The following is a 26454-nucleotide window of genomic DNA, read 5'->3' as shown; positions in this document are numbered from 1 at the left end:
CCAAGTAATCTGCTAAAGGAATGTTGGATAAAAACAGCCAAGTCCTTTAAGGCTTCACCCTAAATGGGGGGGAGCAGGGCACTGTTTATGAAGGCATTGGTTACATCAGGGACAGAGGAAATATTCCCACCATGGTCTTTCCATGTGGGCAAGCAGGGAGAAAGACCCTAAGGAAGAAGAAGAGAAAAATGTAATGACTGCCTCTAACCTACCAAGAAGGCACCCAGAAAAAGCAGGGTGTCCGCGGCGAAAGCAGACAGACCTCGTAGAACACGATACCCTGAATGTCCCCGGAGAATGAGGTGAAGAAGGGCCTGGAGGCCAGGGTTGGGAGTTAAAATCTGGCTAAGGGTATACCAATGTGCGTGCCCTCTTCTTTGGAGGCAAACTTGGAACAAGGTGGGGCTGATAGTTGGACCAGAGCTGGTGATGTTTCATATGCACAAGATAGAACCACTTTATTTTTCCTAATTAGGGAGGGATATTACTTTTATTTGGAGCCAGATGATTCTGCCGTATGATCTTAAAGACCTGGGTGAGTGGACATATCTCAGGATAAAAAACACAACCAACTGGTTTGAAGTCAATGGCTAAGACATGGAAACATTAAGAGGGCAGGCTGTCGTGATTCGACTGGTGAAAAAGACAGCCCTGGCACCTGAGTGGGTCATTCTCAGGTGCGTGGTCCCCTGGCTTGCTCTATGATATTAAATCATGGCACCTTAAAAAGGCAGAGTGGGAGAGATTTTAGGAATCATCCCATTCAAACTTCCTTGTTTTACATACAAATCAGAGAGCCAAAGAAGACAAGTACGTATTCTCTGACATTGTAACAACACCCTTCTTTAGCAAGTAAAGTTTAGAGGAATGAAAGACAGTTAGAAATAGCCTACATGTACCTTCTTATCAGGCATATTTTCATCTTTTCCACTCAATTAATAGCATAGTGGATAAGTCTTTTCCACATGTACAGAACATGCCCTTTACTATAGTCCACAGTGTTCTGACTTTTAATAATAGGGTTGTAGGAAACAGAATACTGCATTTCATATGACTGGAAATTTTCCCCTGTAGAAATATGAAGAATTTCTGATGGCATGGATAACTCTTCCTTATAATTAAATTCCAATTCAAGATACAAGACTTATAAAAAGGAAGAGCCATTATTCTACCGTTCAGAAGAAGACAGGTCTTTGCCCAGCACCTCAAGTTCAGTTTTCTGTTCGGTAGTGGGAAATTTACTTTAATAAGAAGCTACGTAATTAGCCTGTTCTTGATATGTCATGGAAACAAAAGGTCTGGAATGCCCGGGTTTTGGTAAAAGTACATTCAGCATCCACCTCAAGAAAAATGCTGTTTTCTGCTCTGATTCTGGAGAATACGCCAGAACTCAATAGGCCTATAATGTAAAGAGTGACTTACATGATGAATATCTAGTAAGGAGAACAAACACAGCTATTTTCTCCAACTAAGGAGGGCCTTATGAGATGCATGTGTATTAAATATATATAGGCAGTGATGTCTACCTCCCTTCTTAGATATTTAGCACTTTCATTCTGTGCACGTGCGCATGTGTGTGTGTCTGTCAGGGAGATGTTTAAAGAATAATACAATTTCTGATTTTCATTTTCCCATAGTTCACTGCTTTCAGAGACTATCCCATGCAGTCATAGGGATCGAGGGGCTCTTCTGTATTATTTTCGTTTTACAGAATGCCTCTCCAACCTCACATTCTACCCATCTGCCCACACACTCATCTAGACGTTCAATTTTTAGCTATGGACTGAAAACTTTCTTCATGTCCTGGTGTCCTCTTCTGGGGATTTTCTGCCCTTTTGGTGACCTGTTATACTGGGTCATTTTGTGTGTTGTCAAAGGCAATGCAACTCTTTTAATGAGGCAATTAATGCATGTAATTTATGACATTTGCTGCACAAAGTCTCATAAGTGTACCACAGGTTTCTTATTTGCATCAATCAGTAAACTGTCTACAGTTTTCGTTCCGATGGAAGTTCCAAAGGAGGCAACTTCTTCTGCCATCCTAGACCATCAAATCTAATATACTATCAAAGGTACACTTCAGTCTGGTTTTTGAGATGTTAACATGTAAAAAAAAAGGCCAGCCATAATTTCATGGTGTCATATATTGCGAGACAAATGCAGAATCCAGAGACAGTAAAATGTGAACAAAAAGCGTATCTGGGAATTTGTTAAATAGGTCAAGGCTTAAATCATTCTTTGCCAGGTTTCCCTTATGTTTTACTTATGGTGAAATAAATCAATTGAACAACATTGAGATCAATAAAACAGGAAATTGGAAGAAACCTAAATATCCTACAAAGCAACATTTATCTAATGTCTACTATGTGTCAGCAATGGGTGGTGCTTCATGTGGCTTTTTGCCACCTGGCAAATAAAGCTCTTTTATTTCCATGTTAAAGATGAGCAAACTGAGTTCCAGAGAGATTTTTTCTTTTCTTAAAAAAATAAACGTCTCCAAGGCCTCTGAGCTAGTAAATGGCAGCGTTGGGATTTAAGTTCAGACGTGGAGCCAGTGTTCTCCAGGTCTCTGTCTCCTGTCTACTGAGCATGAGTGTCCGCAATCACTCATTGACCCATGGCCCCTGATTCCGTGATAGATACGCTCATTTTGCACCCTTAGGTCACAGAAAGCATGGCTGACAGCCCTTGAGCCTGTGGGTTCGTGGAGTTCTGCATTGCTTATGCTGTTTTAGTCCTTGGAGAGCAGATGGGTGAACCCACAAGTCCGAAGGCTTTCTATTCCGCTTCCATTTGCAATCACAGCACTTTGAGTGTTGTTTCCTTATTTCTACCCTGTGACAGTGGAACAATCAAGTCCACAGTATATTTCGCCTTTTTAAAGTCAATGGTGGCAAAACAATAACATGTGGCCTCTTGCCTGCACGCCTACAGTTCATGACTGTTTGTAGGAATTGCTGGGCCTTCCTTTTTTTTCAAAAGTGTCCCTGATTGTTCTATCCCTTTTTGTTTTGTTTTGTTGTTTTGATCTGTATCAGGGCCAAGATGTAAAATGGTGAGCGCGGGGCACTTGGGTGGCTCAGTCCTGCTTTTGGTTTCCCTCAGGTCATGATCTCATGGTTCGTGGGTTCAAGCCCCGCATCAGGCTCTGAGCTGACATGGTGAGCCTGTTGGGATTCTCTCTCTCAACCTCTTTCTCTGCCCCCACCCTGCTCTCTCAATCTCTCAAAATAAATAAATAAACACAAAAAATAAAATAAAACGGACACACCCCGTGTGGACAGAGGTGCTCTTGGTACACGCTGAGTGCTATGAGGGAGACTGTTTTCATAGCAGAATGTCCTTAGCAAAAGTTACAGGGAAGACTCAGAAACACAACGGTCACAAGGAACACAGAACCCACTGAATCAATGACCGGAGCAGAATGGGCTGAAGTCCCCAACCCTCTGAGGGCGCGACTGCTTTGCTGGGAGCGTGGACCAGACTGTCAGAACCTTCGTAGTGAAATAAAATGGCCCCCGTGACAAGCTGGTGGCTCTGACTGGAGACGATTCTGTCTCTACTGTTTGGCCAGCAACATCCCTCCAGGGACAGCAAAGCAGGCCAACTGGAGGACATCCCTGCTTGTTCCAGGAGTTTCCCTGCAGTTTGCACCTCCGCGCTCCCTGTGGCTAGTGCCGCTCCGTACGACCAGGCAATGGCATAATTGCACCCTCTGAGACTTCATGTGTCAAGATGAGGAAAATCAATTCCTATCGCCCCAAGATCTATCACTCCAGGAGGCCGCTAAAAACTACCGGCTGCCCTGCTGTCCTGGAGTCTTTAAGGTAATTTTTGCGAGAAAAAAGGATACAAATTGGGAGTCAAATAGAGCCCGTTCTTTGATAATCTATATGAGGGGCAGAGGGCAATGAAAATAAACCAAGGGAGGAATTTTCCTCTGTACTATCTTTTCCGGAGGTATTTACTGAAGAAACAAAACCAGAGCACACTCAAGTGCCTGCCTGATGCAGAAAAACCTGCATGTGCTGAATCCATTAGAAGAAATGTTGAATAACAGTCGTCCTTGTGAAAATATTAGCCTTGTAACGGTTCCAAGTTCAGCATCTCCACAGGTTACCTGTTGCATAAGTGCCTGTGGCGGATGCGGGATGGCTGGGCAGAAGAGGATTCGCAGTTCTGAAGGGCTTTGATGCTTTCCACTTGGGGAGGAGTGCTCTCCAAGGGGCTGCTGCCCCGCTCAGAGCTGTACTCTGGGGCATTCAAAACGCTTCTCAGTTCGCAACAGCAGCCTGAAGACTGATACTAGTGCGAGGCACACGTTTGACATGGCTCTTCCGCTGTGTCCCCGATTTCTGTATTTTCCTCTAGTCCAGTCCAGCAAGCCACGCCGTCAGCCAACCAGCCCCACAAAGGGCATTTGCTCTTTTTCGGTCCCGACAGCTTTACAACGATGAGAAACCCACGGCGAGAGGCGCGCAGAGACGCTGGCATGCCTCGGCAGCATTTCCCGACACAAAGAATGCCGGGGCTCAGCTATTTACTCAGTCTCAGAACAGCAATGCAATCCCTTCCTCCTTGTCTTTGGCAAGCTCTACCAAAAGCACAGGTAGCCTTTTCCACCAGGATGGAAAATTCCTTGCGAGGCTGTAGATAAGCCGATGAAATCAGGGACACAAAACAATGATCCAGACAGTTCGGGAATAAAGAACATTCAGTTTTATACTGAAAATGATGTATGAAGATTAACGGTGATTACATTCTTTTGGTCATTCAAAAATGCTATTGTCTCCTTTGCCAGGATAAGCAAACCAAGGGCATCCTTGGCAAATGCTTAGTAACTACGATGGGCGTTTGTGGAGTACTGTGGCTGGGGCTCATAAGGGCAGCGCACTGAGAAAAATGGAGTAATTCTTTCAAAGACAGTGGCTTTGACTAATTTTCAGTGTTCTTCCTGCTCTATTCTTCATCTCCTAAGTTTAGTACCAGGCACTCACTTATTCGATGACCTGTATATCACAGTGTGTTGTCAAAATTGTAAGAAAGTTTCCCTCAGTTAGATCAATGCCACTGTGAACAGGCTATAGGAATTATCTACACAGGCAGACACAAAAGAGAATCTGGTCCTGAAATCAGAGGACCTGAGCTGAGATGCAATCTTTGCTTACTGGGCATTGGAACAAGACCAGTGCAAGTCACTTAACTTACTTCCTTGACTCTCATCTACAGAATGGGTAGAAATAATAGGATCCAACAGGGTTATTTTAAGGAATAACTGACATAATCTACACAAATTCCAATGGTTTGGTGTCTGGCATGTATAGTGAACATTATATTTAATATATATATGTTATATATATACATATACACACATTATATATATGTTATATATGCATTATGTTATATTTATATATATGCCGTATGTATACATAACATACTCACACAAACACACACTCATAACTACATATATATGTATAATTTATATTAATTGAAGTTACCATGGTACAAGGTAAACTATCACCTAACACGGACTCCCACTAAAGAGAAAGGCTGTAGTCATATTCTCCAAGGATATTTTTGAACTTGAGATTGTCATGCTCGGAAAAGCATAATCTCTTGTTGACAATACCACAATTTACTGCCACTGGGAACGTTTATGAAGCCAAAGGGGATATGGTTATATGCACGAGAAGCAATTTTCTTTGCCACAAACAAATATGATTAAATCTATTTTAATACAGTGCTGACTTTATTTATTTTTTTAAGACTGAGATTGGCATTTTGTGGTTCTAAGTTTTTAAAAATATAATTTATACGTATCCCCCTCAAAGGGAGTTACTGATGGTTTTTGTACTCCATACCCTGGAGTGTGATCTGCGTACATCAGTTACTCAGACTGGGATTTCCTAATGTAGAAACTGGTTGTACCTGAGACTGATTGAGTTAGCATGTTGGCCCATCTTTAATAGAGAGAGATTGACTTGATTAGTATCTTACTGAAGATTTTTTTTCCTTTTAATGTTGGGTACGAGAAAACGTATCATTTTCCCTTTTGACAAAAGTTAAGTGCATTTGTTGTAGACAATTTGGAAAATACTGAAAAACACAAGAAAAGAAGATGAAGCCACTTGTGTTTCCATCTTGAGTGACAACAGCTATGAACATGTGACATAGCTCGTTTTCTAATCTTATTATTTACATCTCTTCCTCTTCCTCTAGATTTCAAAGTTGGTACCAAATTACAGGAATGGTTTTATAGCATACATTTCAATAGCATATAATGAACATTTTTCCCCCATAAAATTCCATCCTCTGTATGTAGCTGCATTATTTATCCAATATCTTATTGTGGAATATTTAGGTTGTTTAAAACATATTTTTCACTTAAAAATATGAAATGAAATGAATGCTTATAAATCTGATTATTAAAAATTCTTCATACCTGACCAAAGCAACCTGCATAATGAATAAGGCTTGGAAAATCCTTAGAACAACTCAGTTCAGCAATGGCCTCAGTTTCACTCACCATCCAACGTACACACTCCAACTGGCCATTCTAGAATGACAAAAAGAAGAAAGAAATTAAAAGTAATTCAGGTGTGAAAAATACCTCAGAGGGGTGCCTGGGTGGCTCAGTTGGTTGGATGTCTGACTCCTGATTTCGGCTCAGGTTGTGATGTCACAGTTCATGGGATGGAGCCCTATGTCAGGTTCCGTGCTTGCAGCTCAGAGACAGCTTGTGATTATCTCTCCCTCTCTCTCTCTCTCTCTCTCTCTCTCTGCCCCTTTTCTGTTTTTGTGTGCATGTACTCTCTCTCCCTCTCTCTCAAAAACAAAATAAACCTAAACAAAAAAGAAAACCTCACAGGGGCACCTGCATAACTCAGTTGGGTAAATGTCCAACTCTTGATTTCGGTTCAGGTCATGATCTCACACATCAGGTTTGAGCTCCACAAAGGTTCTGTGTTGACAACACACAGCCTGCTTGGGACTCTCTCTCAACCTCTTTGTCTCTCCCCTGCTCATGTTTGGTCTCTTGCTCTCGAAAACAGAACAAAAAACAAAAAACAAACAGAAAAAGAAAGAAAGAAAAACTTCACAGATGGTAATTTTGCCAAAGGAAAACTTGCATGGACTTTGGTTCTTGTATTTGCCTTAATTCATTTGCAATATAAGCATATCACCTATGATATTTCTGATCTGTGGTTCTGACTCGAAGTCAGTGAATTTTTACTTAAATGCATTTTTATAAATGTAATTGGTCAGTTTAAAATCACTTTATTGAGGTATAATTTTGCATGCTATAAAACATACCCTACCCTTTTGTAAGCATGTGGTCTGATGAATTTTGACAAATATATACTCTCATGTAACTACTTCTCCAGTCAAGATAGAGGACATTTCTGTCGCCCCCTGCCCCCCAATCTCTAGGACTCCCCTGGTCTCAGGTCCTCACCTTCGCCCCAGGCAACCATTGATAGGATTTTTATTTTATTCTTCTGTGTCTCACTTCTATCACTCAGCATTCATGCCTCTGAGAGTCATCCATGCTGCTACTTGTATGGAAAGTTTGTTCTTTTTTATTGCTAACAACTATTCTATTATATGAATATACCGTCTGTTTATACATGACGTCTTAGAATAAATAGACTTTTACCCTTGAGAATCTGAAGTGGCAGGATTCCAAAAGAAAGAAAGAAAATAATCCTATTATAGTGGCTCAAATGCTACCTTCATTGCCCTGGCTCTTTCCTCTGGTGCTGAGATCCCATGCTGTACAAACCAGGAAGGCAGACACAGATAACCTAGTCATGAGCACCCAGACTTGGGAATGGATTTAAATCCTTAATCCACTACTTAGTTACAAGACCTTGAACAAGTTGCTTCCCCTCTCTGACACTCCGTTTTCTCATCTGTGAAATGGCAGGGATCGTAGTAATGACCTCACATTGTTAATGTGAGCAGCAGATGAGACAAAGCATGTGAGAGTACTCGGCACACAACACTTACTACCTTTTACTAGTAGTGCGCTCTTTTACATCCTCTCTAACACAAATGAGACGATCAGCTGCCTTCTTGATTGTCCAGTGTGGGGCCTTAGCCCAGGAGAAAGGAGCCAGAAGTCCATTCTAGACATAAGATGCAGGAGGCAACTGCTCATTATTCATCTACACCTATTTGGATATTGGAATTTCAAGCAGTCAACTCGCAACTATTTGCCGGCAGAGATGATCCTTCCACTGGGGGAATCTAGCAGGGTCAGGTGTGCGCCGAGTATGTTCCAGGTGCCCCCTCTGATCTGTCCCCTCCCTCCTTTGCCCTCCTTGCTGCCAGAGGAGGTTGGCCTGTATGGGCCAGCTCCCTTGCCCCCAGGTTTAACTGATGGAGAGTGGTCGCAGGGCACCATGGAAGGAGCGTGAGTTGAGGTCCCGTCTGTTCCTGGCTTCCCCAACCCCCATGGGGTCGCCACTGGCTGCTGAGTTCCTCTACCAGTCAAATGTCAAAAATCAGTCAGTTCTTTCATTTAGCCCTGTCTTGCTGGCACGCCAGGCTCCTAAATGGTAACAGTGCTCTGCCCTTGACCTAGGACATTGCACTTTTCCTCTAGGGCTTCCTATACCCCACCCATCAACCTTTCGTGTGTGGATCCTTCATTAGAGATGTTCTTCGAACTGCAAGCTTTGAGCAAGCCAACTGGTCCCAACCAGGATTAATAAAAAACCCAACAAACCACTGACACAATGTGCTCCATTCCTTCTGAATGAAGAAAGGAAAGAGAATTGTGGTGAGCACCTGCTAGGCAAGACCTTCACAGCGACTGGTATTTACACAGAACACGGGAAGTATAAGGCAACATGTCTGATTCTAATGATTTGAGTCTTGTTTCTTCTTTTCTTAGTCAAACTAAAAGCTTACTAATATTTAAAAAAATCCTTTCCTGGAACCAGAATTGGTTTTGTTGACTTTCTGTTTTTTTTTTTTTCTTTCCTTCTGTTCTCTGTTGCATTTATTTCTGCTTGAATTTTTAAATTTCTTTCTTTCAGCTTGCTTTAGAGTTTGCTTTTATTTTTCAAGTTTCATAAGGTAGAAGATTAAGCGACTAGCTTTATTATTTATTTATTTATTTACTGTTAAATAATTTTGGGGGGAGGGAGAAGCAGAGAGAGAGGGAGGCAGAGGATCTGAAGCAGGCTCCACACCCAGCACAAAGCCTGACATGGGGCTTGATCTCACGACTGCAAGATCATGACCTGAGCCAAAATCATGAGTTGGACGCTTAACCAACTGAGCCACCCAGGTGCCCCAAAGCTATTACGTTAGGTCTTTTTCCTTTTCTTTTTTTCATGCTGGCATTTACACTTATATATTTTGTTCTCAGCATTGCTTTAGCTGCATAATAGACTGTGTTTTCATTCATCACCAGATATTTTCCAGTGTTTCTTGTATTTTCTTCTATAATGAGTCATTATTCTGGACTGATTACTCTGGATACATGATTATTAATTATTCTAATAACTCCAGACAGTTGTAAATATCACACATTTCCTTCTATTACGGACTACTAACTGCATTTCACTATGGTTAAAGGGCATACTCTGCATAACTTCAAGCCTTTCTAATTTACTGAGACCTGTTCTATGGCCCAACATATGGTCTATTCTGGAGAATGTCCCATGCATGCTTGGGAACAGAAGTCTCATGCATACGTGGGAACACATTCTTCTGTTGTTGGGTAGAATGTTCTCTTAGATGTCTGTTAGGTCTAGTTATTCCAGAAGGCGATATTGAAATAAATGTATTAAGTGATAAAATGCTGCTACAAAGGTAAAAGAAAATAGATTGCTATTTTGAATGCAGCATCACTTGCCGTAAATAGAAATACCAAGAAAACACACAAACAAAAATGTTATTACATTCTGGCAGGAGATTGTGGCCTGCAGAAGTCTCTGAGACTGGGGTCACTCACTGGATGTTAAAAAAGGAGTGTCAATAGGTTATGTCTTTGAAGTCTTTTTCTCACCAGACCAACACGCTGTCTTTGACCTTGATCAGAAAGGACAGAATGAGAAATGAAAAAGAAATCAAGGATATTTCATTCCATATCTGTTTAGCTCCTAAAATAATGTATTGTGTTGACCCCATTTGAGGAACACACTGCTCTCAGCTTATAGAAATATTTCTTTCCAGTTATTTTGCTGAACTGTTCCCCAAGGGCACTCAGTAATGGGCTAAACTGCCACAGTATTTAGTGTTGGGTTCCCCCAGAAAACTCTCAATAAAGTCTTCATGTAACCAGTAAGAATTTATTATGTTGCATGTAAGGAGTTTAAGAGTAGGGAGAGACATTCGTAAGCCTTCAAAGCCCCTTTCCTCAGGTAATCTTTTTATTTGATACCCTATCTCTGACTCTACTTCCTGTCAGCCAAGTCATATTATCTCAGCAACTTTTGCCATTTGTTCCGAGTTTGTTGTCTTTAATAACAGCAGGGCTCTCAGAACTATGTTTAATGAGCTGAAACACCATCGGCTGGTCACTGGTGTTCAAAACAAGGTCCTAAAACAGAAGAATGATGACTTCTTAGAACTCCCTCAACCTCACCAACGTCTATTAAATTACACTGAATGGACTGAGGCAGGATTTGTGTCAGGACTGATTTCCAAAGGGGGTGGAACTTACAAAAGATTTGTATTTACTGCTTTTGTAAATTCTAGATTAAATGAAGAAACAGAAGATTTCCCTTTCTCATATCATTGTCTGGAAGTAAAAATATGAAAAGTCTGAAATCCCATATCCAGAAGAGCTTTTGAGTCTTATGGGTTTGATATGTACTTCATTAAAACAAAGAAACAAAATGCAGTGCCATTTTATTCCTATTCTGATTTTGATTCTTTTATTCTTGTCCTTTCCTTAGCCTTACCCCCATCCATAGCTCTCTCCCTATCCCTATCCTTACTTTTACTCTTATTCTTCTTATTCAGTAATCTCTACACCCAACTTGGGGCTTGAACTCACAACTCCAAGTTCAAGAGTTACACACTCTTCCAATTAAGCCAGCCAGGCATCCCAAACTGCACTGCAGTTTAAGTTTCCATGCCGATTATATGATAGCATTTGTTGAATGGAGGGATTTATGAAGAATGAATTAACAACATGGATACCGTAGAAGGAGTCCATACCCAGGTGGCTTAATGACCACCAAGTTTCTTATGTACTGCCCTACTCTGACGACTCTTAAACAAGCATGAGGCGATATAAACAAAGAAAAAAACCTGTCTCTTCCAGCTATGTAGCTAAGATATCTTCCATAAATGAACATCAGCTAGAAAAACTAATGAGAACTGTATTTTTCTAAACACTAAAGCAGCACGGCAAATGTCAACATTTATTGGCATTGCGTGAATATTTTATTCATCACTGATCCATGTCCACTGACGACCAGACCCAACCCCTGCCTTCCCACAGGACTCGGATGTAGGACTAGATCCTGAAGTCACCACCCTGCACATGAATTACTGGTAACTCACCTGCCTTATCTATCAGGCTATCAGCTCTTTAAAGGGACCATGTCTCAGTCAAAGTTGTATTGCCATTATCTAACATAGTACCTGGCAGACTTAGTACACATCATTGAACTCAACTATGATGCCCCTTGCCTTCCCATCTAATTTCTTTTTCTTCATGATGGCTCTTAATGTGACATAGAAATATTCACTAAAGGGAAGCAGTATCTATCAGGGTCGTAGATTTCTTATTTTATGAAAAAAAATATTATTTTCTATACTACCTTTGCAATAGTTACATTATCATTGAGTAAAAATTAAATAAAACAGAAAGCAACATTTAATATGTAAAACTACTGCATGATGAATAAATTAAAGATGCAAAAGTTCAGATTTGCTCAAAAGATATATGAGGGGTAGGCCAGCAACTGCTTGTTTTCCAAATGTAACATGTTCTTCAGTGAATTCACAAATAGATTTCTTTAACTACCAAGTTCCCCTAGTAAATTTCAAAAATAATTCCATTCCTAAAAATTATGATCATTCAGCTTTTAGAAGACATAACTAGAAAACATATATGTAGACGTGCGAGCTGTATTATATTTCCCTGAATTTCATTTCTGGCTTCTTCATAAATATGACTGAATTCTACATTTATTTGCCAAAGATCTTAAAAGCAATTTTAGTTTAATAGCTAACCTTCTAGTGATGTGTTATATTTTACAGAGGCACTTACTTGCAGTGCTAAAAAAGACCACAATTTCTAGGTTTTAACTCTTTCCCAGTCAGCATTAAACTGTAGTTTTTGACTGACAGCATACTGCGCTTGGCCAAGAACTAGACTCAAACTCAGCACTGAACCTCTGAACAACTCTGGGTCCTGAAGACATTTCCACTTCAGATGTAATCCATTAGAAGCCTGCTTTATTATCTGAAATGCTCCTGAGAGCTATTGTTCTTTAAAATACACCTTTTCCTCATTTGTCTCACTTGTTATATTTACATTAGGAAAAAAATGAAACTGTCTCAGATAAACCCAGGTGTGGTTCAGAATTTGAGTTGCAGTCACCAGCAATAACAAAAGTTCTAAGACCTACAATAGATCATTTTACTTCCTCTTTAGTAGCTGACTTGAAGCTTACCCTCATTGCACAACAAATTGGAATGTAGTCTCCAAGTCTCAAAGCAGTGAGTAACTGAAATGCTTACTATCTTAAATGCCGTATGCTCGTTTGCCGTTTGCTTGGTATACTGTGCTCCTCTCCCCCTATACTTACTTCTCCAACTTGGCTCACTAGGAATCTTAAAACAGCAATCAGGGAATCAGGGGCACCTGGATGGTTCAGTCAGTTAAGCACCTGACTCTTGATTTTGGCTTGGGTCATGGGTCATGCTCTCACGGTGTGTGGGTTCAAGCCCCATGTTGGGCTTTGTGTGGACAGCGTGCAGCCTGCTTGGATTCTGTCTTCTTCTCTCTCCCCCTCCCCCGCTCGCTCTTTGTATCAAAAATAAACGAAAATAAGATCTACGAAAAACAACAACAAAAAACCCCAACGACCCAAATTTTAGCTGTGGAGGGTGCAACCCCCAACCAATCACCTTGATGGCCAAGCCCGCTGGAGTCAATCTCTCCACATTCCGCTCACTGAGGCAGTCCTCTCCCATCAAAGACGTGAGATGCTGCAGACATTCCGCGTGTCCCTGCGACGCGGCCACGTGTAAGAGATTGTTGCCACTTTCATCATGAATTTTGTCTAGGTTGTCAGCAGCTAGGTGCGGCTGTACAAAAAGTTAAGAGTAGCACACTTAAGTCAATAATCAGAATGAAGTGCTGTGAGGGGTTCTGCTGTGGGCACTGGGAAGAAAAGATGAGCTTTCAGAAGCTCTGGTGGCAATCCTGGGGTGTAATAAGTCAGCATTCCTTACCATCAGTTTTGATGACTGTCCATTACTGACTTTGCTATACTATCCTTGAGAACATGAGTTCTCGAGAGACTAATCTTCATGGGAGACATGGTGCCTGGGATAGGTCAGCAAGACCTCTGAGGCTCCAGGCTGGCTTTCTAAACAACTGCAATGACATTTATGGTAACTGGCAAGTTCCCTCTCTGTCTACTACACTCGGCTGCTAAGTGCTGACAGCCAGACTGTGTTTTATTCTCTGTTGTAAGTTTGTTGAATGAAGGAACTACTTTTCTCAACCATCTGGCCTGCCTTGAAATACGGAGAATTGGTTTTGATTGCAAACTCCATGATGGTTGCCATGACTAAGTACCACCATGGGGTTCTTCTAGACACTTCTAGACACTTTCATCACAGAAAGACGCCGGGGTGTCTGGAGGCTACTTGGACTTTGGTTTTCTCACCTGTAGTGAAGCTTAGTTCCCTGTGTTAGTTACTTCCGTGGTTGACAGAGACTTTTGGGTGAATTGAGAGGTGTTATCACTTGGGAAACATAAAACCATGGGATGGAGAAAAGGCGGAAACGAACCAGAGAGACATAGAGAGGAAGAGCCAGGAGAAATGGAAAAACCATTTTCAGCAGAAGAAAGTTTGTATTACGTTATCTAGTAAAACTGTTCAATTCTATAATGGTAAGATTTGGGACAACGGACCAAGCACATTGTACTTATCCCTGTATAGCTTTACCCTAAGTGGAATCGCACCGCCACAATGTGATGATTTTCTTGAGTGAGACTTTAATTAACATCATGGTATCAGCCCAGGTTTGCTACTGTTCGATCCAAGTCTGGAAGCCAGAAAAGAACAATGCAGGCAGATGGAATGTGATTTCGGCTGAGCTCTCTCAGAGCTGAGGCAGAACAGACTTTTCTTCCATCATGTTAACTTTGTGACTAGAGCCTTTGGAAAAGCTTCTTTGCTCTCCCTAGATGTGCCAAGCTGGGACTGAGTAAAAGCCCCAAGTAGGTCAGAGGGCAACCAAGCTCTAGGGTAAGCCTCTATCTGCAAATGCTCTTAAATGTCCTGGTCCAACTATTCTGAATAGTGGTCAGATAAAACATACGACCCTCTGTTCACGTATCTGCCAGGTTCAGCATCAACAAGGAACACACTTCCCCACAAGTATTTGAGTGGGAACATTGGGCACCATTTGAAAAGGGAAAAGAAAGACATGAAGAGTCACGTTAAAGCAAGCACTGGACTTCTTGTATTTTTGTTTTAGATTTTGTGTCCTATTCTAGTCAAAGTCCTACCAAGTTAAAGGGGAATAACACTGCCTCTGTGGCTGTTTATTTTCCCCTGTACTAACCTAAAGGTGGATTTTAAACTTCAAAAGGTGCCTCATCAAACTAAAGCTATGAGTAAAGATTAAGCCAGAATGGGAACAAACACTCATTATTCTGTTACTCATGAATGGAGTTGATAAAACTGGAGTCTCGAGATTACTGAATTAGATCATACTCACCAGGAGAGATATCTGTCCTTCTTTAACGATGTTCAAGATGCTTTTCCCTTTTTTCAGATACTCACTCCTTTCTTCTGGGCCTTGGGAGCTGGTCCAGTTCACACCCGCGATGTGCTCTTCCAGTTTGGGTTCCGCGGTGGAGGACTGCGGATGGAAGTCCCTGAGCTGACAGTCTGGTGTTCCCTTCTCGCGTTTCCGACCATGAGGATCACTAAAGGTCTTGTTGAGGAAGTCCTTGCTCTGGTTTTCAGCCTCAGATGCAGAGCCACACTTCACCAGAGGCGGCGAGCTCTCAGATTCTGCTGCAGAGAGCTTTTGCGGGTCGCGGATGACAGACGGTGCTTTTCTCAAGTGAGGGCTTTTCACAGGAGAAAGAACACAGAATGGTGTCATGGTGGAAGGTGAGCTCTCGGCACTTCCGGTAGAGCAGGCTTTGCCAGAAAGGCCATTAATGGTTGCGCACAAACCCAGAATTCTCTTATCTGAAGTCACCTTGGTAAAAGGGGCCAGCTGTTGACTGGATTTAATGTAAGGCACATCCAGAATCTCATCCATGTCAAGGTCATAATGCTCCAGTTCACCCAGCAAGGTGCTGGGCTCGGTGCTCTTGCTTTGGGGGCCACTGTCTCCATCTCCGGGGCCAAGCTCCTCAGGCTGGTGGCCTGGCTCCGAATCACTCCCTTTCTGGTACTCCACCTTCTGGTTCTTTTGGTCATCACTTTCATTGTTGTCCAGAGTCTCTGGCTGGTGTTTCAGCGGGGAAACTCGCTTCACGGGACGGAACTTACTGTACACATCAGCGATGCCTGTGGGCTTCTGGGTGTTTGTGATGAGAGCCGACACACTGCAATTCCAGCTCGAACTAGAAACTGTTTTGAAATACATGAAAGAGGAGAGTACTAAACTGAAATACTGAAGATATCTGGGCCAGGCAGGCAGACATGGACCACTCACGTTATGTTCAAAGAAAGCCCCTGGCTAAGGGGACAACTTAAGAGAGAATGCAAACCAAACACAAGATATCACAAAACAAATGGTTCATACTTACCACTAGAAAACAGTGAGTGATAGAAGCGAAAATTAATTCGAATAGTAAGCATGGTAAAAGGAGACAGCCTAAACAACAAGCCCCAACAGATTTTTCAGTTCATTCCCTGGATGGCTATATCTCTTTGGAAGTATTATGAGACTCATGAGACTCATCACAACCTTGCAAAACAGAATTGGAGATAGGATCCTCTGTGTTAAAGGGACTTCCAAACCAGTTTAGGGAGAGAAGGGAAGGAAAGGATGTGCATATGTGCGGATATGTGCATGCGCACACACCTGTACAACCTTAAAGCTTAAGAGGTCTCATATAAAGAAGGGATAAATTATTCAATATTGGACAAACTCAAATGGTGACCTACAGGGTGATTCTCTACCACAGATGAGCATCCCAGCAAACCATCACTCGGGAGAGTTCACAGTGCTTTCTGACATACGCACACAGCAACGTAATGTGTTCCTACTTTATAGTGGAACATGCAGGAGGATTTAAAGCTGTGCTCCGTTGTTGGCAGAGCTGGGAAGAACCAGGAGGAGAGGAAGATGCAAAGGTAGAGTGAGATGTGTGGGTTAGTGGTTTTGCATTTTTTTCCTTCTCATTTCTCTGCAAAGCTCAGATAAAGGGCGCATGGTTTGCCTTTGAGCGAGCATCTGGTTGAGACGGAGCATATAATGAAATAGCAATGCATCTGGGTGTTAAAGATAATAACACCATCTCTCCCAGTCAGCCTCATGAAAAGTAACCCTGTGACTTCTCGTGGTGCAGGGTGACAGAACACCAGTCTTCTCCGTCATGATGATCCTGCCTCCTCTCTGGGACACTCCCCTGACTAGACAGATGACCCAGCTTTTGGAAACTTGTAGGTCACTGATTTATGGACTCCTCCTTCTCAGGTTTCAGGATATGCCTTCCAACTAGAAGCCTCTCATTTCTCTCTCTCCTCTTCTGGAACAACCATAAGTAGGAAGTATTTAATCCCAAAGCATGTACCTGTGAATATTCTTTACTACTGGGCAGACCAAAGAATGAAAGAGATGGGGTGCATTTAGGTCTGTAACGTCTATGACAGTTCCTGGCTCCCACTAATTCTCAGGTGAAAATGGCATCCAAGTCATTAAAAGCTCCCTAAATTTAGATTACTGGTCATTCTTGCTCTGGCTGGAATGTATCTAAAAGGATTCAGAGAAGTTCAGGAAGTAAGTTAAGGAGGTCAGAGTTAGGGGTTTTGAGCCTGAATGCTATGTAATCAATGGTGGGTGGGTTCTTCCCTCCAAAAGAGCATATTTTCACATAGGGGTTCAGAAGGTCTGCACTATGTGAAATTATGGCTCCAAGACCTTTAACATCTAAGAAGAGAACACCATGAGCTGTGGAGAGGGGACTGGATTCTGTCCAGTAAGGGACAGGTATCAACAAGGAATGGTCCAGAAGGGAAGGGAAGTATCTAGATGCTGTTAAGTTGTGACATCTCTTCCCTTTCGTTGGCTCTGATTCTAACCTGTACACAGCACTTGGCACAGAGCAGACAATTAACAAATGAAAGTATTTGAATTTGAATCTCACTCTGCGCAACGCATTAAATCTCCTTTTAAATGCCTGAAGCGCATCCTTCTGAGGGATTTACAGCTTAATATCATAGGGGACAAAAGCCCCATTAATAAACTCTGAGGAGTGATAATCACCAATAAGAGCTGGATTTTCTAAAGTTATTTATGAAAAGTAAATATGCAAAGGCAAAGACTAATTCCAATTGGTCTATTATAAATTTAAAAGGTGTCCTATCCTTTATAGGTCCATTTTTCCCTAAAAATGTGAAGCAATAAAAAATCGTCTGCCAGAAATTTCTGCCAAGCTTTTCTCTCTTCCTTTCAAGAACACATGGTTACTTATTTAAAACAGCAGAGAGATAGAGGACAAAGAGTTTATAAAGTGTAAATATGTCTTAATTTTATCCACCAATTTTCCTGAAAAGCTTAAAATACATTGTGTGTGCACACGTGTGTGTGTGTGTGTGTGTGTGTGTGTGTGTGTGTGTGTGTGTGTGTAACCCTTGACATTTTGGAGATACATACTTATTGTTAGGTATGGTATTTGCTAATACTTTGCCAATTACCTTGATTCTTTTCAAACTTCTTGAAAATGTGCATCTCAGGATGTGATAAAAAAAATTTTAAGTCACATAACTCAGTGGACCAATACAACGAGTGCATTGTGCCAATATATTTATGTATTGCATAAGGTCGTGGGTTCAAAGGGCTACTCTTTTATGTTGGCTTTATTTACATGTGAAATTTTTTCCAAGTGATACAGGGAAATGGATACCATATGTTCCCCAGCTGGTTTGTACTGACAGGAGCCATTACGAATGCTCTATAGAAATGAATTCTGTCTGAGTCTTATAAAAACACTTCTTTCCATAGAAGGGTCTAGAACTGAAGAAGGGGCATCAACGTCAGGCTTGTTGTCCTTCCTCTTATTCAAACCTATGACTTTCTTTAGGCTGAGAGGGTGAAATCTATGCTTTCCAAATCTGTGTCTTGATAACCAGGAAAAAAAAATCCCAGTTACATAAAACTGACTGTTTAAGAGATTCTCAAGAGAATGCTCTAATTTATTACTACATATACTCATCTGAGGAAGAAGGGAAATTTTATGTTATATGTTATGTTATATATATAAGACAAACTTTATATTGTTTCTCCTAAGCTGGGAAAAGGAATATTTTAAGCACAACATAAGAAAAAAGGGCTACTAATGATTGAAAAGATTTTGACTTACAATGCCATAAGTCTACTACAAATTTCATTTATATGATTTGTTCTACCCCAACACCATAATCAATTTCTTAAAACACATGGACACAAAGTTCCATAGTAACTAACTATAGTTACTTGAAAGATTTTGAGGCTAAACTTGTTTTCTGGCAATCATGAATAAAGCCTTCAAATGCTAAGCTTTAAATCTCTGAAAATTTTATCTCTTATCTTATTAGATCTTTACAAGCTCTATGAGAACAGGGTCTGTGTCTAATTTACCTCTCTATGGCTCAAGGCTCTCAGCAAACTGCTTTCCAGAACGAGGTTCTTAATGACTTCTTGGTTGGATGGATTCATTTTTAACATCTTACGAAAAGTAAACATGTCTCATACACCTTAAACCTGTCTACCTGATTATGTCACAAATTTTCTAAAATGGTTGGTAGGTAAGTGCAAATGTTTTTGAGGCTGATTTATAGACCACAGTGATTTCTTCCAATCTAAATGGCATCGGGGATGTCTCTGAGCTCCATCAAGGTGGTTTCCATTGCCTGCCATCCATACATTGCCATTTCTGCCACAAGCATTTAATGTGAGCCTAGGATGGGTACGTCCTTGTCACAGGTAGGTGTTCCAAAGTCGGGGTCTTACCCTCTGCTCCCTTACTCGCCCCCTCCCTTTCTCCTTCTCATCTGACACACACACTCTACCACATATTCTTTGTAAACCTGGACTGGGTCACATGACCACTCATGCAGTCTCTCAAGCCATCCATCTGCAAAGCATCACCAGCCCTCTTTTCCACTGACCTGTGTGTCTCACCCCTCCAGGCACCAACTCTGTCTGTAGCGTGATCCCAAATTTTTCTCAAGTCAGGTCGGTCTTTTCCATCCTGTTACACTGACTGGTCCATACTTGTACTGCAAAGTTCTAGCTACTTCTCTGGTCTCCCTTTGTAGTCCGAGTTATGTCTCTTCATATAGGTCTGATTTTGTCACTTCTTAGCTCAAAATCCTCAGATGGCCCTGTATTGCCTGTGACACTCCCCCGCCCCCCAACTTGTATGCATATCCCTGTAGTATCTAAGATGGGACACAGGAACCATGCTGAATACTCTTGACTTAGAAAGTAAGGAAGCATTGGGGCACCTGGGTGGCTCAGTCAGTTAAGTTTCTGATTTCAGCTCAGATCACGATCTCATGGTCCATGGGTTTGAGCCCCATGTCGAGCTCTGTGCTGACAGCTCAGAGCCTGGAGCCTGCTTTGGATTCTGTGTCTCCCACTCTCTCTGCCCCTCCCCTGCTTGTACTCTATCTCTCTCAAAAATAAATAAAAATGTTTAAAAAATTAAAAAAAAAAAGAGTCAGATGCTTAATTGACTGAGCCACCCAGGTGCCCCACATTGGTTTTCTATTTATAATACTGATGTGAAGTTTCTTTTGAAAACAAGTATGTTTCAAAGTAAGACATTTTAGGAAACTATTAAATAAACACTAGTACAAGTAGTATACAGTGGAGCAAAAATAACAGAAGATGACTTTGGATATAACACATATGGTGGAATTAACACTTAATTGCTAAAGTCAGGGAAACAAAATTCCTTAGCATAGGATGTAACAGTTTTTATGCAGGCATACTTCAGAGATACTGTGGATTTTATTAGAGACTACTACAATAAAGGGGATGTTTCAATAAAGCAAGTCAAGTGAATCTTTTGGTTCCCCAGTGCAAAGAATACTTGTATCAATCCAAACTGTAGTCTGCTAATCGTGTAATTGCATTATGTCCCACAAACAATGTATATACCTCAACTAAAAATACTTTATTGTAGCAAAGTGCTGACTGTCATCTGGGCTTTCAGCCAGTCATCATCTTTCTGCTCGAGGAGAGTCTTGCTTCCATGCTGATGGCTGTTGACTGATCAGACTTGGGAAGCTCTGGAACTTTCTTAAAGTAAGACAACAATAAAGTCTGTCACATCGATAGACTCACTAAGGGTTTCTCTGTAGCACATGATGCCACTTGATACCATTAATACAATGGCCGAATTTCTTTCAAAATTGGACACAATCCTCTCAAACCCTACCTCTGTTTGATCAGCTAAGTGTATGCCATGTTCTGAATTCTTTGTTGTAGTTGAATAATCTTCATGGCATCTTCCCCAGGAATCCATTCAGTCTCAAGAAACCACTTTGGTCCTCCGTAAGAAGCACTCCTCATCCATTCAAGTTTTATCATGAGACTGTAGGAAATCAGGCCCATCTTTAGGCTCCACTTCTAATGCTAATTCTCTTGCTCTTTCCACCACATCTGCAGTGATGTCATCTACTGAAGTCTAGAACCCCTGATGGTCATACATGAGGGTGGAAATCAACTTCTTCCAAATTCCTGTCAATGTTGATATTTTGACCTCTTCCCGTGAATCACAGATGTTCTTAATGGCACTGAGGCTAGGGAATCCTTTCCAGAAGGTTTTGAATTTACTCTGCCCACAGCCATCAGTGGAATCACTATCTATGGCAGCTATTGCCATACAAAATATATTTTTTCAATAACAAGACTTAAAGTTGAAATGACTTCTTGATCCACAGGCTACAGAAGGAATGCTGTATTGGTAGGCATGAAAGCAACATTCATGTCATTGTACTTATTCATCAAAGCTTAGGTGACCAGGTGCATTGTCAATGAGCAGTCATATTTTAAAAGAAATCTTCTTTTCTGAGCAGAAGGTCTCATCAGCGGGCTCACAATATTCAGTAAGGCATGCTGTAAACAGATGTGCTGTTATTCAGGTTGTGTTGTTTCATTTGCCAACCATAAGCAGGGTAGATGTAGCAGAATTCTGAAGGGCTCTAGGGTTTTCAGAATGGCAAATGAGCACTGGCTTCAACCTGAAGTTACCAGCGGTGATAGCCCCTAAGAAAAGAGTTACCTGTCCCTTCAAGCCAAGCACTGACTTCTCCTTGTTAGCCATTAAAGTCCTAGAGGACCTCCTCTTCCCATAGAGGGCATTTAATCTATATTGAAAATCTGTTGTTTAGTGTAGCCGACTTCATGAATGATCCCAGCTAAATCTTCTGGAAAACTTGCTGTAGCTTCTAATGTAGGCATGTGCTGCTTCCCCCTTGAACTTCTATGGGACAGAAAACTTCTTCCTTAAATTTTATGAGCCAATGTCTGCTAGCTTCAAACTTTTCTTCTGCAACTTCCTCACCTCTCTTGGCCTTCACATACTGAAAAGAGTTAGAGCCTTGCTCTGGATGATGCTTTGGCTTAAGGGGATGTCGTGACTGGTTTGATCTTCTGAGGGGACCACTAAAACTCTCTCCATATCAGCAAGAAGGCTGTTTTGCTTTCTAATCTTTTGTGTGTTCACCAGAGCAGCATTTTAAATTTCCTTCAAGAATTTTTACTTTGCCTTCACAACTAACCACTGTTTGGTACAAGACGCGTAGCTTTCAGCCTATCCTGGCTTTTGATCATGCCTTTCTCAACGAGCTTAATCATTTCTAGGGTTTTTTTTAATTAAAAAAAATTTTTTTGCATTTATTTATTTTTGAGAGACAGATTGCAAACGTGGTAGGGGCAGAGAGAGAAGGAGACATAGAATCCAAAGCAGGCTCCAGACTCTGAGAAAGCTGTCAACACAGAGCTCGATGCAAGACTCCAACCCACAAACCGTGAGATCATGATCGAAGCCAAAGTCAAAAGCTCAACAGACTGAGCCACCCAGGCGCCTCTCTAGCTTTTTTATTTTTATTTTTTTATTTACATCCAAGTTACTTAGCATATAGTGCAATAGTGATTTCAGGAGTAGAATCCAGTGACTCATCTCCTATGTGTACCACCCAGAGCTCCCAACACGTGTCCTCCTTAATGGCCTTTGCACATTGAGCCCATCCCCCCCATCCACAGCCCCTCTAGCAACCCTCGGTTTGTTCTCTGTATTGAAGAGTCTCTTATGTTTTGACCCCCTCCTTGCCTTTATATTACTTTTGCTTCCCTTCCTTTTTGTTAATCTGTTTTGTATATTAAACTCCACAGATGAGTGAAGTCATAATCATTTCTAGCTTTGATTTGAAGTAGAGACATGCAACTCTCATTTCATGTGAACACTTAGAGGTCCTTGTAGGATTCTTAATGGGCCTAATTCCAAAACTGGAAGGTCTCAGGGAATAGGGAGGCCCAAGGAGAGGGAGAGAGATGGGAAAATGGCTGGCCAGTGGACCAGTCAGAACATACACCACATTTATCACTTAGGTTTACCATTAGATATGGCCACGGCTTGTGACACTCCTAAAACAATTGCAAGAGTAACTTTAAAGATAACTGATCATAGATCAACATAATGAACATTGTAAGAATGAAACAAATTGGAAAACTGTGAGAATTACAAAACTGTGACAGGGACATGAAGTGAGGAAATGCTGTTGGAAAAAAGGGCACAGAGAAACTTGCTTGGCACAGCATAACCACAGACCTTCAACTTGTAAAAAAATACGTGCAATATTTGGCAAGCTCAACAAAAAGGAAGTGCAATAAAAGGAAGTATGCCTACATTGCTTTTCTGTTTTAATGTTTATTTTCAAGAGAGAGAGCATGAGCAGGGGAGGGGCAGAGAGAGATGGACACAGAGGATCTGAAGTGGGCTCTGTGCTGACAGCAGAGAGCCTGATACAGGGGCTCGGACTCATGAACCCTGAGATCATGACCTGAGCTGAAGTTGATCAACTGAGCCACCAGGCGCCTCTGTATTTATTTTCTAATTTATCTTCTCATCTAAGCACTCATCTTCCTACATCACTAAATTCCTCCGGCACCCCCATTGCTAAACTCCCCGTTTCTGGATACACCACGTTCCTCCTTCAGTGCTCCTGCCTTTGGGCAAGATCCCCCTCTCCGGCAATACCCTCACTGCTCTTTCTGCCTGATACAAGGACCATCTGAAAAGATTCCCCTCAGGGGTTACATCCATGGTGCACTTCTTCAACTCTCCCAGGAAACTGCTGCTCCTTGCTTCTCAGCACCCCGAGATACACATGCCACACCTAGGGTTGGGTGTTTATGAAGCTCTTTTGCAACTATTCACCCATTCATCTGTCTCACCATCTGTCTCAAAAAGCTCCTTCCTCTAAGGCACAGGTCGCTCATGAACCTCCTTGTATTTCTAACTGGCCATCTGTCTAGCATAGCATCTCACAGAGATTGGGACTCAGGGGTTTCTCTTTTAATGAATAAATGAATTAATGAATTAATGAATGGAGGGGGGAGGGAAGAAAGGAAGAAAGGAATGTGCTAGACCAAAGGTGCAAAGTATAGTACATAAAGAGGGGTTTTGTAACAATGAGTCACTCTTGCCACATTCTGGGAACACCATGTTGAACATTTCAAAGGCAGTGTTAGTGATGAATTGAAGATAGACATTTTGAGGATGTGCTGCATATGGAAATCTTTTCATATATTTCCTATGACAAGTTCCAAGCCCTGATTTCTTCATGTGTAAAATAAAAGGGTTAGACTATATGATTGCTAAGACCTGATCCATCTCTAAATTTCTATGACTATATGGAATGTCTACAAATAACAGGGCTCTCTATTCTAAGTGACTCACTGTGAAACACTATAATTCTTCTGGATCCATGTCTTTCAACAGATCCTTACAAATTTATAATTATGAGGCTAAGCTGATTGCTGACACAGAACAAGTTTTTGGCTCTTGGGACTGATAAATTAGTATTTTCTTAGGAAGATAATGTACAGTTTGCTATTGCAACGGTGGATCCAATTTTCAAGACTGAACGTCAATGCTGGCTCCCTAGACGCCTATTTATTTTACTTCTAAATATGGAGTTATGTGTCCATATTAGAAAATTGGCCTTGGACATCAAGAAGAGAAAGAAACGGCTAGGATGAAATATTTTTCCCCTAGTATTTGCTGTTAAAAGTTAAATAAATTCTATTCTCCATGAAAACCAAAATGGTCAGGTTTACTTATAATTGCATTAAAATGGACCTAATGATGTGCTTTCGTGGCTACTAGAAGCCTGGGGACCTTCAAGGACATACCTGCTAAGTTCTCCAATATTCCACTTCCTTCTATTTTCACACTAAAGGGCGGGGCATTCTGAAAGACTGAGGTGTCAATATTAGAGTCAAGAGTTTCCTTAACCCACAGTAAACTGAAATCTGCTGTGGACCTATTTATTGTGAACACCTCACGCTCCGTAAGGAGTGGTGACAGGTGATTTACACCATCTCACAACAAGAGGAAGATGGCGTCTGGAATCTGAGGGTGGACAATCTGCTGAGTGCTTTCCACACCAACCTTGGGGTCTAGACTGTCACCTGATCCAAAACAAGCATGGAGTTAACTCTGCATTTGGAGAATTGTGTAGGGCCATTTATATTGGGGAGCACACATGTGAGGAATACATATTTCTGGAATGTTCCCATGGAGTTGCTTGTTCATCTCGTCCGTTCATTGATGCCATAAGCCCTATATGGAGGGTGTGGAGCCCTTTATTGTGAGTCTGAAGGGGAAATACAGAGCACTTCCTTATTATAAAAATATCAACCCAAGATTTATTCACATTAAGACATTAAAATACTATTGGAAAAGATTCACTGATTTGGTTCTAAAGTTCTGACTTTAAGTGGCTGTTGGTATCAAGCCGCTGTTCAAAGTGTCAGTTTCATGCTTCATCATATCCAGCTTTTCCCAGGACTGTCAAGGCTTCTCATATAACTTTGTGCCCTACCTCTACCCATTTCTTCGTTCTGTGAAAACTCATTTATACTCAAGCCCTTACTATAGTAAGCAGAAAAGATATTTCACCAAAGAGGCACGTTCGATCATGAAATCACTCAATATTTTGATAACTTTAAAACTTCGAGCTTCAGAAGTACAGTTTATGTTTCAGAATAGCGGTTGGTGGGTCTGAAGAAAGTACATGGTTTCAGTTATTCTGTCATCTAAAAAGTATGCTGACCTTCAGTTTGTCATTAGCAAAAAACCTCGTGAGTGCATTAAGGCTTGTATTCACTCCAGGCCCCTTCTCCAGGCTCCTTTCTTTCTTTCTCTCCCTTCCTGTGCTAAATTGGAAAGAGAGACGCAATGTCAAGGGGCAGTGAAGAGGCTCAGAGGCAACAAAGCACTGAAACCAGGGAGAGCTTGCTCTGGGTGGTATCTGGCAAGTGTTAGCAAGCTCAGTGTGGTTTTGCAAAGTGCAGACGCACACCAGTTTTAACTGAAGGTGGCGATGTTTTACAGTGCTGCTCTACAGTCAGGGACAAAGAACACGAAATTCTTGTTCTTTTGTGAGAAAGAAGAGGAGGCAGATGGAGGAGGGGTGGGGGCTGGAAAATCATTACTCTCCATCCTATACTCCCCATCTCCAACTGACAACTCCTCAAATGCCTGATTATTTTATTTCTCTAAGAAATGGAGCTAAGTATTTACATTGGAAATACAGCTTTAGATCCAAAAAGAGAAAGAGAAGGAGTTATGGCTTTAGGGCATAAGGGTGTTCCCTGCTGTTTTCTGGCTAAAAGCGAAATGAATGCTATCTTCCATGAGAAGCAAAGTGGTGAGGCTGGGAAACCGGTCCGATTTTGAGAAGGCCACTGTTTAAGGTCGGGAGGGGGTAGGAGAAATGGGAGGAAGGCCCAGCGCTGGCCTTCAGAGTACTCTTGCTCTCGACAGCCCGCCTGGGCTCTGTTCT

At 41.5% G+C, this 26454-nt stretch overlaps 1 protein-coding gene across 4 annotated transcripts in view; it reads right to left on the bottom strand.

Moving 5' to 3' along the window:
* The window catches only part of SNCAIP (synuclein alpha interacting protein), a 154084-nt gene that overhangs the window by 25540 nt on the left and 102090 nt on the right, over positions 1-26454 (bottom strand). For 3 of the 4 annotated variants that reach the window (XM_029942037.1, XM_029942038.1, XM_029942036.1), the window contains exons 4-6: positions 14930-15798; positions 13102-13281; positions 6443-6556 (exon numbers count right to left, since the gene is read on the bottom strand). In XM_029942037.1, coding sequence (XP_029797897.1) covers positions 6443-6556; positions 13102-13281; positions 14930-15798 — 1163 coding nt within the window. The remainder of the gene's footprint in view (positions 1-6442; positions 6557-13101; positions 13282-14929; positions 15799-26454) is intronic. The other variant, XM_029942039.1, reaches the window with a different exon arrangement.

This window comes from Suricata suricatta, chromosome 6 (assembly GCF_006229205.1).
Source record: "Suricata suricatta isolate VVHF042 chromosome 6, meerkat_22Aug2017_6uvM2_HiC, whole genome shotgun sequence".
Classification (NCBI taxonomy): Eukaryota; Metazoa; Chordata; class Mammalia; order Carnivora; family Herpestidae; genus Suricata; species Suricata suricatta.
The sequence above is the reverse complement of the archived record's forward strand: the minus strand, read 5'-3'. Positions and strand labels throughout refer to the sequence as shown.